Raw genomic sequence first — 12,079 nt, 5'->3', positions numbered from 1 at the left:
ACCCTTTTCAGGTTTACATCCTTCTTCCCTGTCAGTCTTGACATTTGGTTTGGGAGAGGACATTGTTAATACACGTTGCCGTAAAAACCTCCCTCTGAAAAGTGGCATTTTAAAGTGCCAGGAAGGAGACATTTAGCCTCATCGCTTTGGTGGCTGTTCGCGTGCAGTTCTTCTGGTTGGAAACAGGACCACCGGCTTGGGAGGTTCCACAGGATGCTGCGACCGAGCGCATGGGGCAGGAGGAGCCAGCCAGGGCTCCCAGGGGATGAAGCAGGGTAGTCTGTCCCCTTGAGACCCTTTATTTCGAGTAGAGGTTCACCACCACTGTTTTCGGTAGTCCTGTGTGGGACCTGAGTGTGCACTGCTGCTCCTGACAAGGTCTGGTAGGCACCGGGCAGCGTCCTGCTCCAGGAGCGGGGGGACAACTGAAAGCTGCTGGGCCAGAGGCACTGTGCCACCCCTCCCTGACTTCTGAGCTTGGGCTAAGGGGGAAACCCGGCTACCCACCTGTCTTTCCATAAAAACAGTGGCTCAGCCACTGCTGAACCCACTGCCTCACCAGAGACGTCGTCTTTGAAAGCCCCAAGTTGGTCTCTGCTCCTCTGAAATGCTTGCATTTAGGAAAAAAAAAAGAAGTTTCCTGCTGTACTTCACATTTTCTTATTATCCATGCGTGTTTAATCCCTCTTCGTGTCCCGCTGAGCTTCTGAGAAAGCAATTTAGAGGCTTTATTCTGAGGAAAATCGAAAGTTAGCAGGCATTATTAGTACTTACACCAGGGCACACGTTACTTTTGATTATTAGGAAAGAAAAAAGGGAACTTTGCTGCCAACTTTAACTGTGCAGTATTTGAGGTCGTAACTCCTGTTTATGCACTGAAATCAAGCCTCTGCTCTTGGGACAGCCTTGTCGCAGCTGCTTGTGTCTCTGTTTACGAAGCGGCGACTCTTGCAGATGGTCGAAAGCACGTTGGTCATTTGAGCTTTGGGTCGTTCCCTGGCTGATGTGTGAGACCTCAGTGCAGAGCCAATGCCGATCGTTCACTGAACTCAGTGGATGACTGTAGCTTTGCCCCAGAAAAATTAAGATGACTATTTCTTTAAATTGGTATTTTGAATCTGTTTCTCAGGGGGACTCTAGACCTACTTACCTGTCTCTGCCTTGGGCCAGATTGCTTTTCTTGACCTATATGGCACATAGTCTTGATCTCTTGGTGCCGTTTAGATAATTATACTCATTAACACACCTGAAGGAGGTGTCAGATTAATTTTGGTGGAACAGCTAGGCTTTGTCACAAGAGTTACCACAGTCCTGTCACTGTGAAACACGAAGGAGTTACACCAGGGTCAGTGGTGCGAACAGAGAGACCCTATAGCCAACCTGCTTACCACGGCAGAACGCAGGAGGAAGTTCATGCCACTGGTGGGAACAGGTACTTGCGAAGTAGAGGGCTGCAGTTCTGCTGATTTGGATCATAGATCTTGACTACCTTTTTTTCTTCATGTGTTCGTTTCAGGCATGTGCTAGAAGAGCACCGGGCTGCAGGTTTCTGTAGCCCACATCGCTTGGGTCCCAGGCTCTAGTGCAAACCTCGTTTGGATCGGCGCAGAGCCACGAAACACCGCACCAGTCAGTTTAAACAAACCACTCTCTGGGACACAAAGAAGGTAATTTTTTTGGCCATACCCTACACAAAATATTTTGCAGTTGGAACAATAGGAGATGGGAAAAGCTTTGAGATAGCTACAAACTGCACTTTCTGACTCAGATCAGAGAGAAAACTCAAGTATAACTTCATGCAAAAGGATTTTTTATAAAACCAGAAAGATTTGTTTTGATACTAAAATACTGGAGGCTGTTCAAAATGACCTCTAGAAAAGAGATTGGTTGCTAATAAGTCTCCATTGCTTTCTGGACCACCTCCTGTAGATAGACCCAATGTTCACTTCATACTAACATCTCCAGGACTGTTCCATGGAGATATATGGAAGCAGGCTCGAAATCTTGAATCACAGACTGCATTGTTTGTCAGATGCAGGCAACAGAGGAAAAATATAGTGATGGATAATTTAGAAACCACAGGCTTTATCACACCTAACCTATTCTCATATCTCTGCTGTAGAGCAAGACACTTTAGGTTGGATGGTGGTGGATTTGCTAGATGCAGTCACAGCCATGTTGACCTGTTGAAACATAATAGAAGCCATTGTTTTCCATACGTTCTTCATATATAGCAGTTATACCAGGCAGAGGGGAAGACAGAGCATTTGCTTCACTCAGGAAGCTAAACCTGCTGTGTGCAGGTGGGGTGAGGGATGGGACAGGGGCTCAGCATCCCAGAGGGATGAAGCCAATACCGGGGTGATTTAATTCCTTGATATGCCAGTTTAAGCAGCCCAAGGAACCGTCCTGCCTATGTTAGTAAAAAGTGGGTTTTAACTTTCAAAATTTTCCCTATTCACCTGAAAACAAGAAGGAAATTGATGGTTTTAAGAGAAAAATGGCCTCAGCGAGAAGAAGTCGGTTGTCTCTGTTGTCACCCTTTCCCTTGGTGTTCTTTCAGTAAATGCCAACCCTGTAACGTACTGCCAAGCTTGGGTCCTTGGGACACCAAGGCAGTACCTCTGCAAATGCATCTTTTCCAACAGCCTCCCCCATTGCACCATGGGCTCCCACTGGCCTCGGGGGCATCTGGGGCAACTCTTCTCTTCTTGAGTTCCAAGGGGGAAAAATTAAAGGCTGGGCTGTCAGGTGAGGCACCTGTGTGCACTCCCACATGCTTGCTGAGTTTACCTGGAGAGGGCAGTTTGGGGAACTGGTGCTGTACTGGGGAAAGACTATTGAGAGAGTGAAACAGGGAAGAAATGGGATTGCAACAGAAGATGGGGCGCAGCCTTGTATGGACAGAGAGGCTGATTCCTCCACTGCACCTGGTCCGGGGGCTTGCCTGGCTCTGAAGGGCTGGGGGTTGTGGTGGGGAGCTGCAGCTGGGGCATGTTGTCTGGATGGCTCCCTCCTATATGCGGCTGGGGAGGCAGAGACAGCTGGGACACCAAACTGGGAGAGCTCAAGGGGCTACTGGTGCAATACAGGTCCTTGCAAGCCCTCCCTCCAATCCCCTCCACAAGTACATCTGTGGGTAATTGCAAATGTTTGATTTGAGAAAAAAAGAACACCATTCCTACCAGCTCCAGATAAATCAGAATTTGCTTTTGCTTATTAAACCGATGACAAAAGATAGTATTTTCCATCTTTCACGCAGTAAGAACCAAAGGAGACTTTGCTCTGGGAAGTGTGCATTTCTTATCGAGGGCACTGCCTACCTGTTGGCAGTAGGCAGGGCCCTGCTGTGAAATGATATGTGTGGGCATATGTGATTTGCAAAATTTATAAAATATATTTTACAATTTTCATAAATTTACAAATGCTTGCAGTGTGTGTTTATATATCTGTATAGGGTTTGTATTTCCGTTTAAGGTATGCTGCAAAAGGTAAAACATCCAAATAATCTGACCCACTGTTGTTTTTTTTCTGAGCAGCTGCCTCAACGTCAAATACGTGACTCATGGCCTCTCCAGCAAAAAGATCGGTAACAGTTTCTGCGCCGGTGCAAGAGTCCCACAGGACGCAAAGAAGATGAAGATGGGAGGAACCTGGCTGTGTCTGCCAGTTGGGCAGCACTTGCGGGCTCTGGGACACAGGCTTTTTTCAAACAAATGGAGAAACATGGTATTTAAACAAAAACACTATTGTTATTCTCTCTCATCTGGCATGGGCACCTATCTGCTACTTTGCTTCTCCACTCTCTGTCTTGTGAGGGTCCTGGTGGGTCTAAGTCATGCTTTGTAAGGTGCTGAAAATGGGGAGGAGCATTCCCTGAAGCCTCAGCCAGGATAAGCTGCTATCAGTGGACATGCTTGTGTGGATTTCTGAGGATATGCTAGTTTGGGGGGGGCAGAGTCAAGTAAGCACGAGTGTGAATTTGATTGCCAGCAGAACATCTTGTGGGAATGAGACTAAGAGAAATGTGTGTGGGTGAGTGCCCTGAAATAGGTAGATTTCAATTAGAGATGACCTGGCTTTAAATCCCTATGCAGGGAGTTTGGAATACAGCGCTGAAAGGAACTAGATACTAGTTTTTTTAATGTACTGTTCCTTCTTGTTTCTTTCAGAAGGATTTCAGAAAACCCAGGCTGCTTGTTGGCCTCGTGGGCCTCAGCTGTCTTAGCTTCTGGGTTTTTTACAACAATTTGACCGAATTCTGTATATTCTGTGAAAACAGCCAAGACTACATATTTCCTGTGGAGACTTTCAGGAGAATCAGAGGAAACTTCTCTCAGCTCCCAGATATAGACTGTCATAAGAACCCGCCTTTTCTCGTCCTGCTTGTGACATCCTCGTACCACCACATCGAAGCCAGGATGGCCATCCGGCAAACCTGGGGGCAGGAGAGAACAGTTGCCGGCAAGCGTCTGGTGACATATTTCCTCCTAGGAGCCACTGTGAATGTCAGCCAGCAGGCTGATATCACTGCTGAAAGCCAAAAGTACAAAGACATTATTCAAAAGAATTTTACAGACACGTATTATAATTTGACTTTGAAGACCATGATGGGAATTGAATGGATTCACCGATTTTGTTACCAGTCCAGCTTTGTGATGAAAACCGACACAGATGTGTTTGTTAATGTTTTTTATCTCACTGAGCTCCTTCTAAGGAAAAAGAGGACCACTAGATTCTTCACAGGCTTTTTAAAACTGCACGAGTACCCCATACGGAAAAGAGAGAGCAAGTGGTATGTGAGTAGAGAAGAGTATCCGGGAAAGACCTACCCGCCGTTTTGTTCCGGGACTGGTTATGTTTTATCCACCGACGTTGCTAGTCAGATCTATAATGTTTCAGAGAGCGTTTCATTCATTAAATTGGAGGATGTGTTCATAGGACTGTGCCTTGCCAAATTAAAAATTCGGCTGGAGGAGCTTCATTCAAAGCAGACGTTTTTTCCAGAAAGGATTACGTTCTCTGTTTCTCTCCTTAAGAAAATCGTGATGTGCCATGAAGTAGACCCATATGAGCAGCTGAGCTACTGGAATTACTTAGTGACAGAAAATCGTGGAGGAGTGCTCTAGCACCTTCCCTTCTCGAATTAACAAACTGAAATGTTCCGTATTTACAGGGCTGCTCTTGACTCTGGCAAAACTCCCAATTAACTCCGTCACGTTAAAGATTTTTTTAATGGTTATTTTAATCTCCATTTCTGCCCAAACCTCTTTCTCTCCCATTCACTCCTACCTCTTTGCATCCCTTCTCTACACAAGCTGCAAGTATTATTTTTTTCTGAAAGACGCAGCCTGCAAACCTGCCCTCCAAATCTTACTGATACAGGACTGGGAACGTTTCTGCAGTGCCAAACCGAAAGTCAAAGCACTTTTTTTCACGGAAGAAAATCCGCACCTTCTTCCTGGTGCCCTTTGACAGGTTACTGCACTTGCACCCATCTGTGCAGGCATTTAAGAAAAGGTGTTTGTAGCTGTCAGGACGTTCACCTCCTGGTCCAGGGAACTGCAGCTCTGCCCTTGCAGCCAGCTCTGTGTGGGCAGAACTGCATACTGGCACAGATCCCTCCTTCACTCTGCGCACATTTTTTGCAGAGGCGGAAGAATTTGCCCATGCAGTGCTCTTGGGACAACCTCAGGTACTGTAGGTCACGTGGTGAATGTGTAAGGCTACCGCATCTGTTTCCTTATACATGCCTCCTGCTGAAAATGATATGTGGTAGAGCCGGATCCACGCTCAGTGGGGAGTGTCCCGGTCTTTCTATTAAAATAGAACCCGGAGACATCTTTTACATTTGTGTCTCGCTTTGATTGCTTGAAAGCCACTGTAAATGGTTTGCCAAGGCTAAACTAGAGTTACTTACAGTGAGCTAAACAGTACATCTGATTTAGACATTTTTCCATGAGGAACTGGGTGTGTAAGGCAGAGAAGACAGGCGGATTTTTCTCATTTAATCAAGACCTAGTGCGAAAATGTGCCCAAGTAATCGTTCAGGCTGGGAGACTCATTTCTTGTTTCATTACTAAGAAAAGACTTATGAAACCACTGAGATGTTTGTAGGTTTCAGAGATAAGGAATTGAGTCTTTACAGTAGATGCTGTGAAAAATACATTTGGGCTATGAGGAGGGAGTTGATAAAAAACATGCCTTATGCAATACTCCTATTTGATGTGCTTTCATGCAAAGAAAAGGTCAGTTTACCAGCAAAGTGGTATTGAATGCCTATATTATGTATGAAAAGTTTTTTTTTAGAGAGCAGTAAAAGTGGGATGTAGACCGAGTGTGGTAAAAAACATGGAGGAAAGACAGGGAAAGATATTTTATCACTTTGGGATTATTTATTTTTATTGTTTCTTTTCTTTTTATTGAAGTTTGTGAGGACTGTCCAAGTGTCTCTTTTTACTTGCCCGTGTCTGAAGAGCAGGATAAATATTTTCAGCAGGTATATGCCCCATCCTGAAAAGTGTTTCATAACAGTAATATTATATTATTTATTTTCTTCTGATGTACAGAAACCTGAGTTCATGCACTTATTTTTGACAACTAATGATGAAAGAAATAATATTAACCTGTTTGGTAGAAGAAAAATCTTCTTTAAGTTTCCCATTCAGAAAATGGCTGCATATATGGTGTTTGCAGGGATGTATCTATCCAGATGGTCGGATGGGTGACCAAGGAGATGTTTGCCTTTCCCTAGTGCGAACCCTGTGCCAGGGGATGAGCAGCCCACCTCTGGGTTGAACTGCATCTCTCCACCTCCCACCCCAACTTTGCAGATGTGTTTGCCCTTGGATTTAAAGCTCTGCTGTAGCACATCTGCTTTTGCTGTTGCCTTCAGTAGGTGCGATGGGTCAGACGGATAAAGCCTGGCAACAGCATTTTAATCACGATTCTTTCCATGTAACCTGCAGAAATGTCTTTTTGCCATTCATTGCTCTTGTACACAAGGTGCGAGCTGGCTATTGCTTTAATTTATGGAAAAATATTGAGCATTAAGGAATGCTTCCTGGCCTCTCCTAGTTCCCTGTCTTGTCAGGGGGAGGGTCTGAGAGCTGGGACAGCATAGTGCAGCCTAAGTTCATCCTGGCCTCTTCCTGTTTGCAGGGAATTAATCCTGCAGTCCCTTGTGGGTCTCGCTTCCACCTCTGTGCCTGGTGCCAACCTTATCCCAGCTGGCAGGGCCAGTCCAACCATGCAGTCCCAGGGAGCCTGTATCTCGGCAGAATAGCTATTCATTTACATATGGATCTGTTGACTTGATCACCTCCACTAGGTGTTGAGATCCAAGAAGTACGGTGGCACCTGGCTTCTGGGATGGTACAGCTGCTGGGCTTCTGTCAGGTTGAGTTTGTGGCCAAAGGGTGAAGTCTCCCATTAGGAGACAGTATTTTGGGTTGCTTCCCTGAATGATGGCTGCTTGTGAGTGGCATTAAAATATGTCTTACCTGAACATTAGCATTCCTAATTACTTGAATATAGCTACTACCTGGGAAGATGGTGCTATTCTCTGTTAATCACATTTGTAGATGTTACCACTATATTTTTGGGGCTAAATTCATAGCTACCGTGCCATTGGGAATAAGGTCTTTAGTCATGTTTTAAGAAACCATCCCATTTTGGATACTGTTTCCAGGGAGTCTATTTGTAATTTCAAGTGACCCATGTAAGATGCCTCTCTTCAGTACCGTGTTCAAAATATTTTGTTCTCACTGAATATATGTTGTTAAGCATCTAATGGCCTGCTTATCTGAAGCATTTGGCTTATCACTGCTAAATCTCTGATAAGGAGAAAATGGGTACAGGTTGAAATGTTAGGGATTCAGACAGCCTGTTTCTCTCCTTTTTGCAAGTTAGCTTCCCAAGTGAACGCTTTAGGTTGCGGCACATCAAATAATTAATTAAATAAATAATAAAAAACAACACATAAATATTTCCTTTGTGCTCACATAACTTAGAAACTGATTTCATAATTCTCTCCATTCAGTAGGCTACTTTGAATAAGAATATAGAAAATGAATAATTAATTACGTAAAATATAAGATTATCCTGCTGGAAAAGGTCATTTAAGAAAAGTAGACGATTGCATGTAAGGCAAATTAATTTATTTAAACAAAGCCACTGTGCTAGTCAGTTTATATGTATCAGCTAAATGAAATTAACTTTTGCAGCTTAGGCCTCATGACTTTTAACACAATCAAAACAGTATTAGGAGCCCTTTTGCCAAATTATCTGTATCTTCCTATGAAAGACCATCACAAACAGATCAGAAATATAACTAGATCTGTAAATACAATACTGCACTGTAGATATACTTATTTTTAAAACTTTGTAGAGGATAATAAAAGAATTTAGGCAATTTTGGAGCAGTTTATCTGTAAAAGTAGTGCACTATCCTAACATTTTTATGCTTTTGGGGTAAGATGATCATTAAATCATTTTTTTATGAATGGCTTTGAAAAGTTACTCTGAAAATTTACTCCATTGCTTCTCATTTAGTAGTAAGTAATGTAAAAGTCAACAGAGCTAACAGTGTCTTAGAGGTGGTTAGGGCTGTGCATTTCAGCATACTCTGTTTCTTCCAACACAAGATCAGTTTTTGAATACAGAAAAATGAATAAATTTTTCACAACTCTAACTCATCAACTAACATATTCTTAGTTTTGGTTAGGATTTTCAAAAATGTCCATGATGGATTTGGTAACACATCTCATCTAATTCAGTATTATTGAGGAGGTATAACCCTTCTAGGCACTTTTGAGAATATAGAGTAGATTTTTGTAATGAAACACTTGCCTTACGAAAAAGCCGAACGGAACACAAGGGCTAACTGTCTGTAATGGATCTGACAGGAATACCGCTCTTCTTGGATTTCTGCGGGTTACTATATAGTGTTAAGATAAAATGCGTGACAATGTTTGCATTATTTGCGTAGAACATGAGAACGTTGAGCTAACTATTCAATGTATGATATTTTAGTAAAGCATTTTGTTACCACAGTTTTGTGTGTTCGCTTATCTTTTCGGTTGTGAGTGTGTTAACACTTTGGGATGTAGTCAAGTAATGAGGCTTGCTCTTTTTCCAGTTAAAATGAATGGAATAGTAGAAGCATAGACTCATTTAGGTTGGAAAAGACCTTTAAGATCATCAAGTGCAACTGTTAACCTAACACTGCAAAGTCCACCACTAAACCATATCCCTAAGCACCACATCTACATGTCTTATAAATACCTCCAGGGATGGTGACTCAACCACTTCCCTGGGCAGCCTGTTCCAACACTTGACAACGCTTTCGGTGAAGAAATTTTTCCAGATATCCAGTCTAAACCTCCCCTGGCGCAACTTGAGGCCATTTCCTCTTGTTCTATCACTTTTCATTTGGGAGGAGAGACTGACCCCCACCTCTCTACAACCTCCTTTCAGGTAGGTGTAGAGAGCGATAAGGTCTCCCCTCAGCCTCCTCCAGGCTAAACAACCCCAGTTCCCTCAGATGCTCCTCATAAGACTTGTGCTCTAGACCCTTCATGAGCTTTGTTGCTGTTCTCTGGACCCGCTCCAGCACCTCAGTGTCTTTCCTGTAGTGAGGGGCCAAAAACTGAACACAGTATTCAAGGTGTGACTTCACCAGTGCCAAGTACAGGTAGACGATCACTTCCCTCGTCCTGCTGGCCATATTAGTTCTGATACAAGCCAGGATGCTGTTGGCCTTCTTGGCCACCTGGGCTCTCTACTGGCTCATAGTCAGGCAGCTGTTGACCAACACCCTCAGGTCCTTTTCTGCCATGCAGCTTTCCAGCCACTCTCGCTCAAGCCTGTACGTTGCATGGGGTTATTGTCACCCAAGTGCAGAACTTGGCACTTGGCCTTGATGAACCTGAATCTGTTGAATTTTCTCCCCTTCTCTAAAATGCCTTCTCAAATGACTGGTTGATTCCTCTTCCTAAAGCAAATACATAATTCCCATAAAAGAGAAAGACATCAAGAACGGGAGTGCTTTCCCAAGTATTAAGCACGCAATCCTGCCACAGTAGCCACTCTTGCCCTTACCGGTCTACTCATGGTATACCTTTATGTCAAAGACACCTTAAACCAAAACCTTATAAACACACTGTGATTTGAGTTCAGAATGTTTTTTACAAATCACAAGAGTGTCAAATGCAAGATTGTTAAAACCATAGCAAAGGAATGGATAAAAGGCAATTTTAACCACAATTGATACCTTTTGGAAGATCCTGAAATGGTTTTGCCTGTGTCACCATAGCCAGCACTGTTTGACTGTGGCTGACTGGCTTGCTCCTTGAGGCCTGGAAGCACAGTACTGTTCCCCTATCACTTAAAAGGGAACTGTCAAATGACTGAAGCCCATCAGATTGTTTGCCAAACACAAGCAGTTATGAATTGAAAACCATAACTAGAAAAGGTTTCCCTTACTACCTTTATTTTTTGTTTTATCTTTTTTCTTTGCTTACCTTTCTGGTGTATTTTGCTTGTTTCACTTTGCAGCTGGACTTAAACTCATTAGTTCATTCCACCAATATATTTCCAGAAGTGTCACACTGGATAGAGGAAAGCATCTGAGTCATGAGACTTAGATATATGCAGTACATAGGAGATCCAGTCTGAAAAGCAGACTTGAATTTGCACACGTTCTGGCTGTCCAAATAGAGATTTTGCCAAAGCCTAGTAATAAAGTGGTTTTAAGGTCATCCTTCTAAAAAGTCCACTCAAGTACATTTTCACTGAAAAATATAATTGGACAATTTCAGTGGTTAAGAAATAATGTTGTTGTTGCCTTACGTTTCACAAATTCAAAAATACATTATTTTTGTGAGGAAAAAAAAAATCCAAGTCCCTCCCAACTGAACCATATACACAAGATCCCTTGTGTTCAGCTACTGACCTAACTTGACCTCATTTAATTTATGACGTTGGGTGCAGGGATAGAGGCCCATGTAATCAGCTTCCTATTCTTCTGTCATCAAAAGCACTTAGAAATCACAGCCGCCCTTACACTTACAAGCCGTCAGCGTACAGCTGTGGGCACAGAATGTCATAAATTAGTTATGTGGTGTGATTTACACCTCCAGCTTGTAGATCTTCCAGGCGGCTCTATTCCCTTCATGTTTAATTTAATTGTTATTGCTGGAACAGCAGTTGTAAGTAAATGTTTGACTCCAGTACATAAAGGGACCTGAAGCTTTTACATGTGCTTCTGCTGGTAAAGTTTCAACGAGGGAATTAAAAAGAAGAGTGAGCTGAGCCGTGAGGCAGGAGTGGGAGTGAGCTGTGGTGTGCGTGAGTAGTGTAGCGTGCTCCTGCCGGGAGTGAGGAGGTGGCAGAACAGCAGCGCTTGCTGCTGGCAGGGAGAGCTCAGTGCTGAGGATGTGGGTGTCCCCATTTTGGGCATGCCATTCCCTTATGCTGAGGCCAGACCCATCATGCCTTGCAGGTATAAGTCAAGTGGCAGCAGGTTTGCTGCCAGAGGCCACAGTAACTGAGCAGTACTGCCTTCTCCAGCTTTGCTGAAGGAAGTGCTGCATGAAAAAGGGAGAAGAGGGGACTGGATACTTTAGCTTATAAACATATCAGTCTTTACTATATTCTTGAGATCTTTTCAGTACTCACCAGTTCTCTAAGCTTTTAAGGAATCTTATTTTGTATACAAGAGTTGCAAAGGAAATGGCTGAATATAAAACTAAAGTTTACTGCCCTTCTATAAGAGAAAGCCAAAACGCAGCAGCGCTCATGAGCACTTCCATCACTCTGCTATATAAAGAGAAATTGAATATCTGAAACCATCTCTGCCAGGGACTTAGGTTCCCTTACTGCAAAAGGGCAGCTTTCAGTCACAGACTCCGTATCACAGATAGAGAGCATAAGAGACATTTATTTCTAAGAAAAACCACCTGCCATTTCTACTCGGTGATCTTAACTGAATGCCCAAAGGGAGCAGTAAGATGTCAGTCATAAGGATGCATTTCATGAAAATGCAAAAAACCCACAGCTTTTCCAATATAGTGCCTAC

At 43.4% G+C, this 12,079-nt stretch overlaps 1 protein-coding gene across 6 annotated transcripts in view; it reads left to right on the top strand.

The window, feature by feature from the left end:
* The window catches only part of B3GALT5 (beta-1,3-galactosyltransferase 5), a 31,377-nt gene extending 22,445 nt beyond the window's left edge, over positions 1 to 8,932 (top strand). For all 6 annotated transcript variants that reach the window (XM_054188775.1, XM_054188778.1, XM_054188777.1 and 3 more), the window contains exons 2-4: positions 1,517 to 1,667; positions 3,540 to 3,729; positions 4,173 to 8,932. In XM_054188775.1, coding sequence (XP_054044750.1) covers positions 3,637 to 3,729; positions 4,173 to 5,129 — 1,050 coding nt within the window. In that variant the 5' untranslated portion in view covers positions 1,517 to 1,667; positions 3,540 to 3,636 and the 3' untranslated portion in view covers positions 5,130 to 8,932. The remainder of the gene's footprint in view (positions 1 to 1,516; positions 1,668 to 3,539; positions 3,730 to 4,172) is intronic.
* The last annotated feature ends 3,147 nt before the right edge of the window (positions 8,933 to 12,079 follow it).

This window comes from Rissa tridactyla, chromosome 1 (assembly GCF_028500815.1).
Source record: "Rissa tridactyla isolate bRisTri1 chromosome 1, bRisTri1.patW.cur.20221130, whole genome shotgun sequence".
Lineage (NCBI taxonomy): Eukaryota > Metazoa > Chordata > Aves > Charadriiformes > Laridae > Rissa > Rissa tridactyla.
Note: the sequence above shows the minus strand (reverse complement) of the source record. Positions and strands in the feature narration are given on the sequence as shown.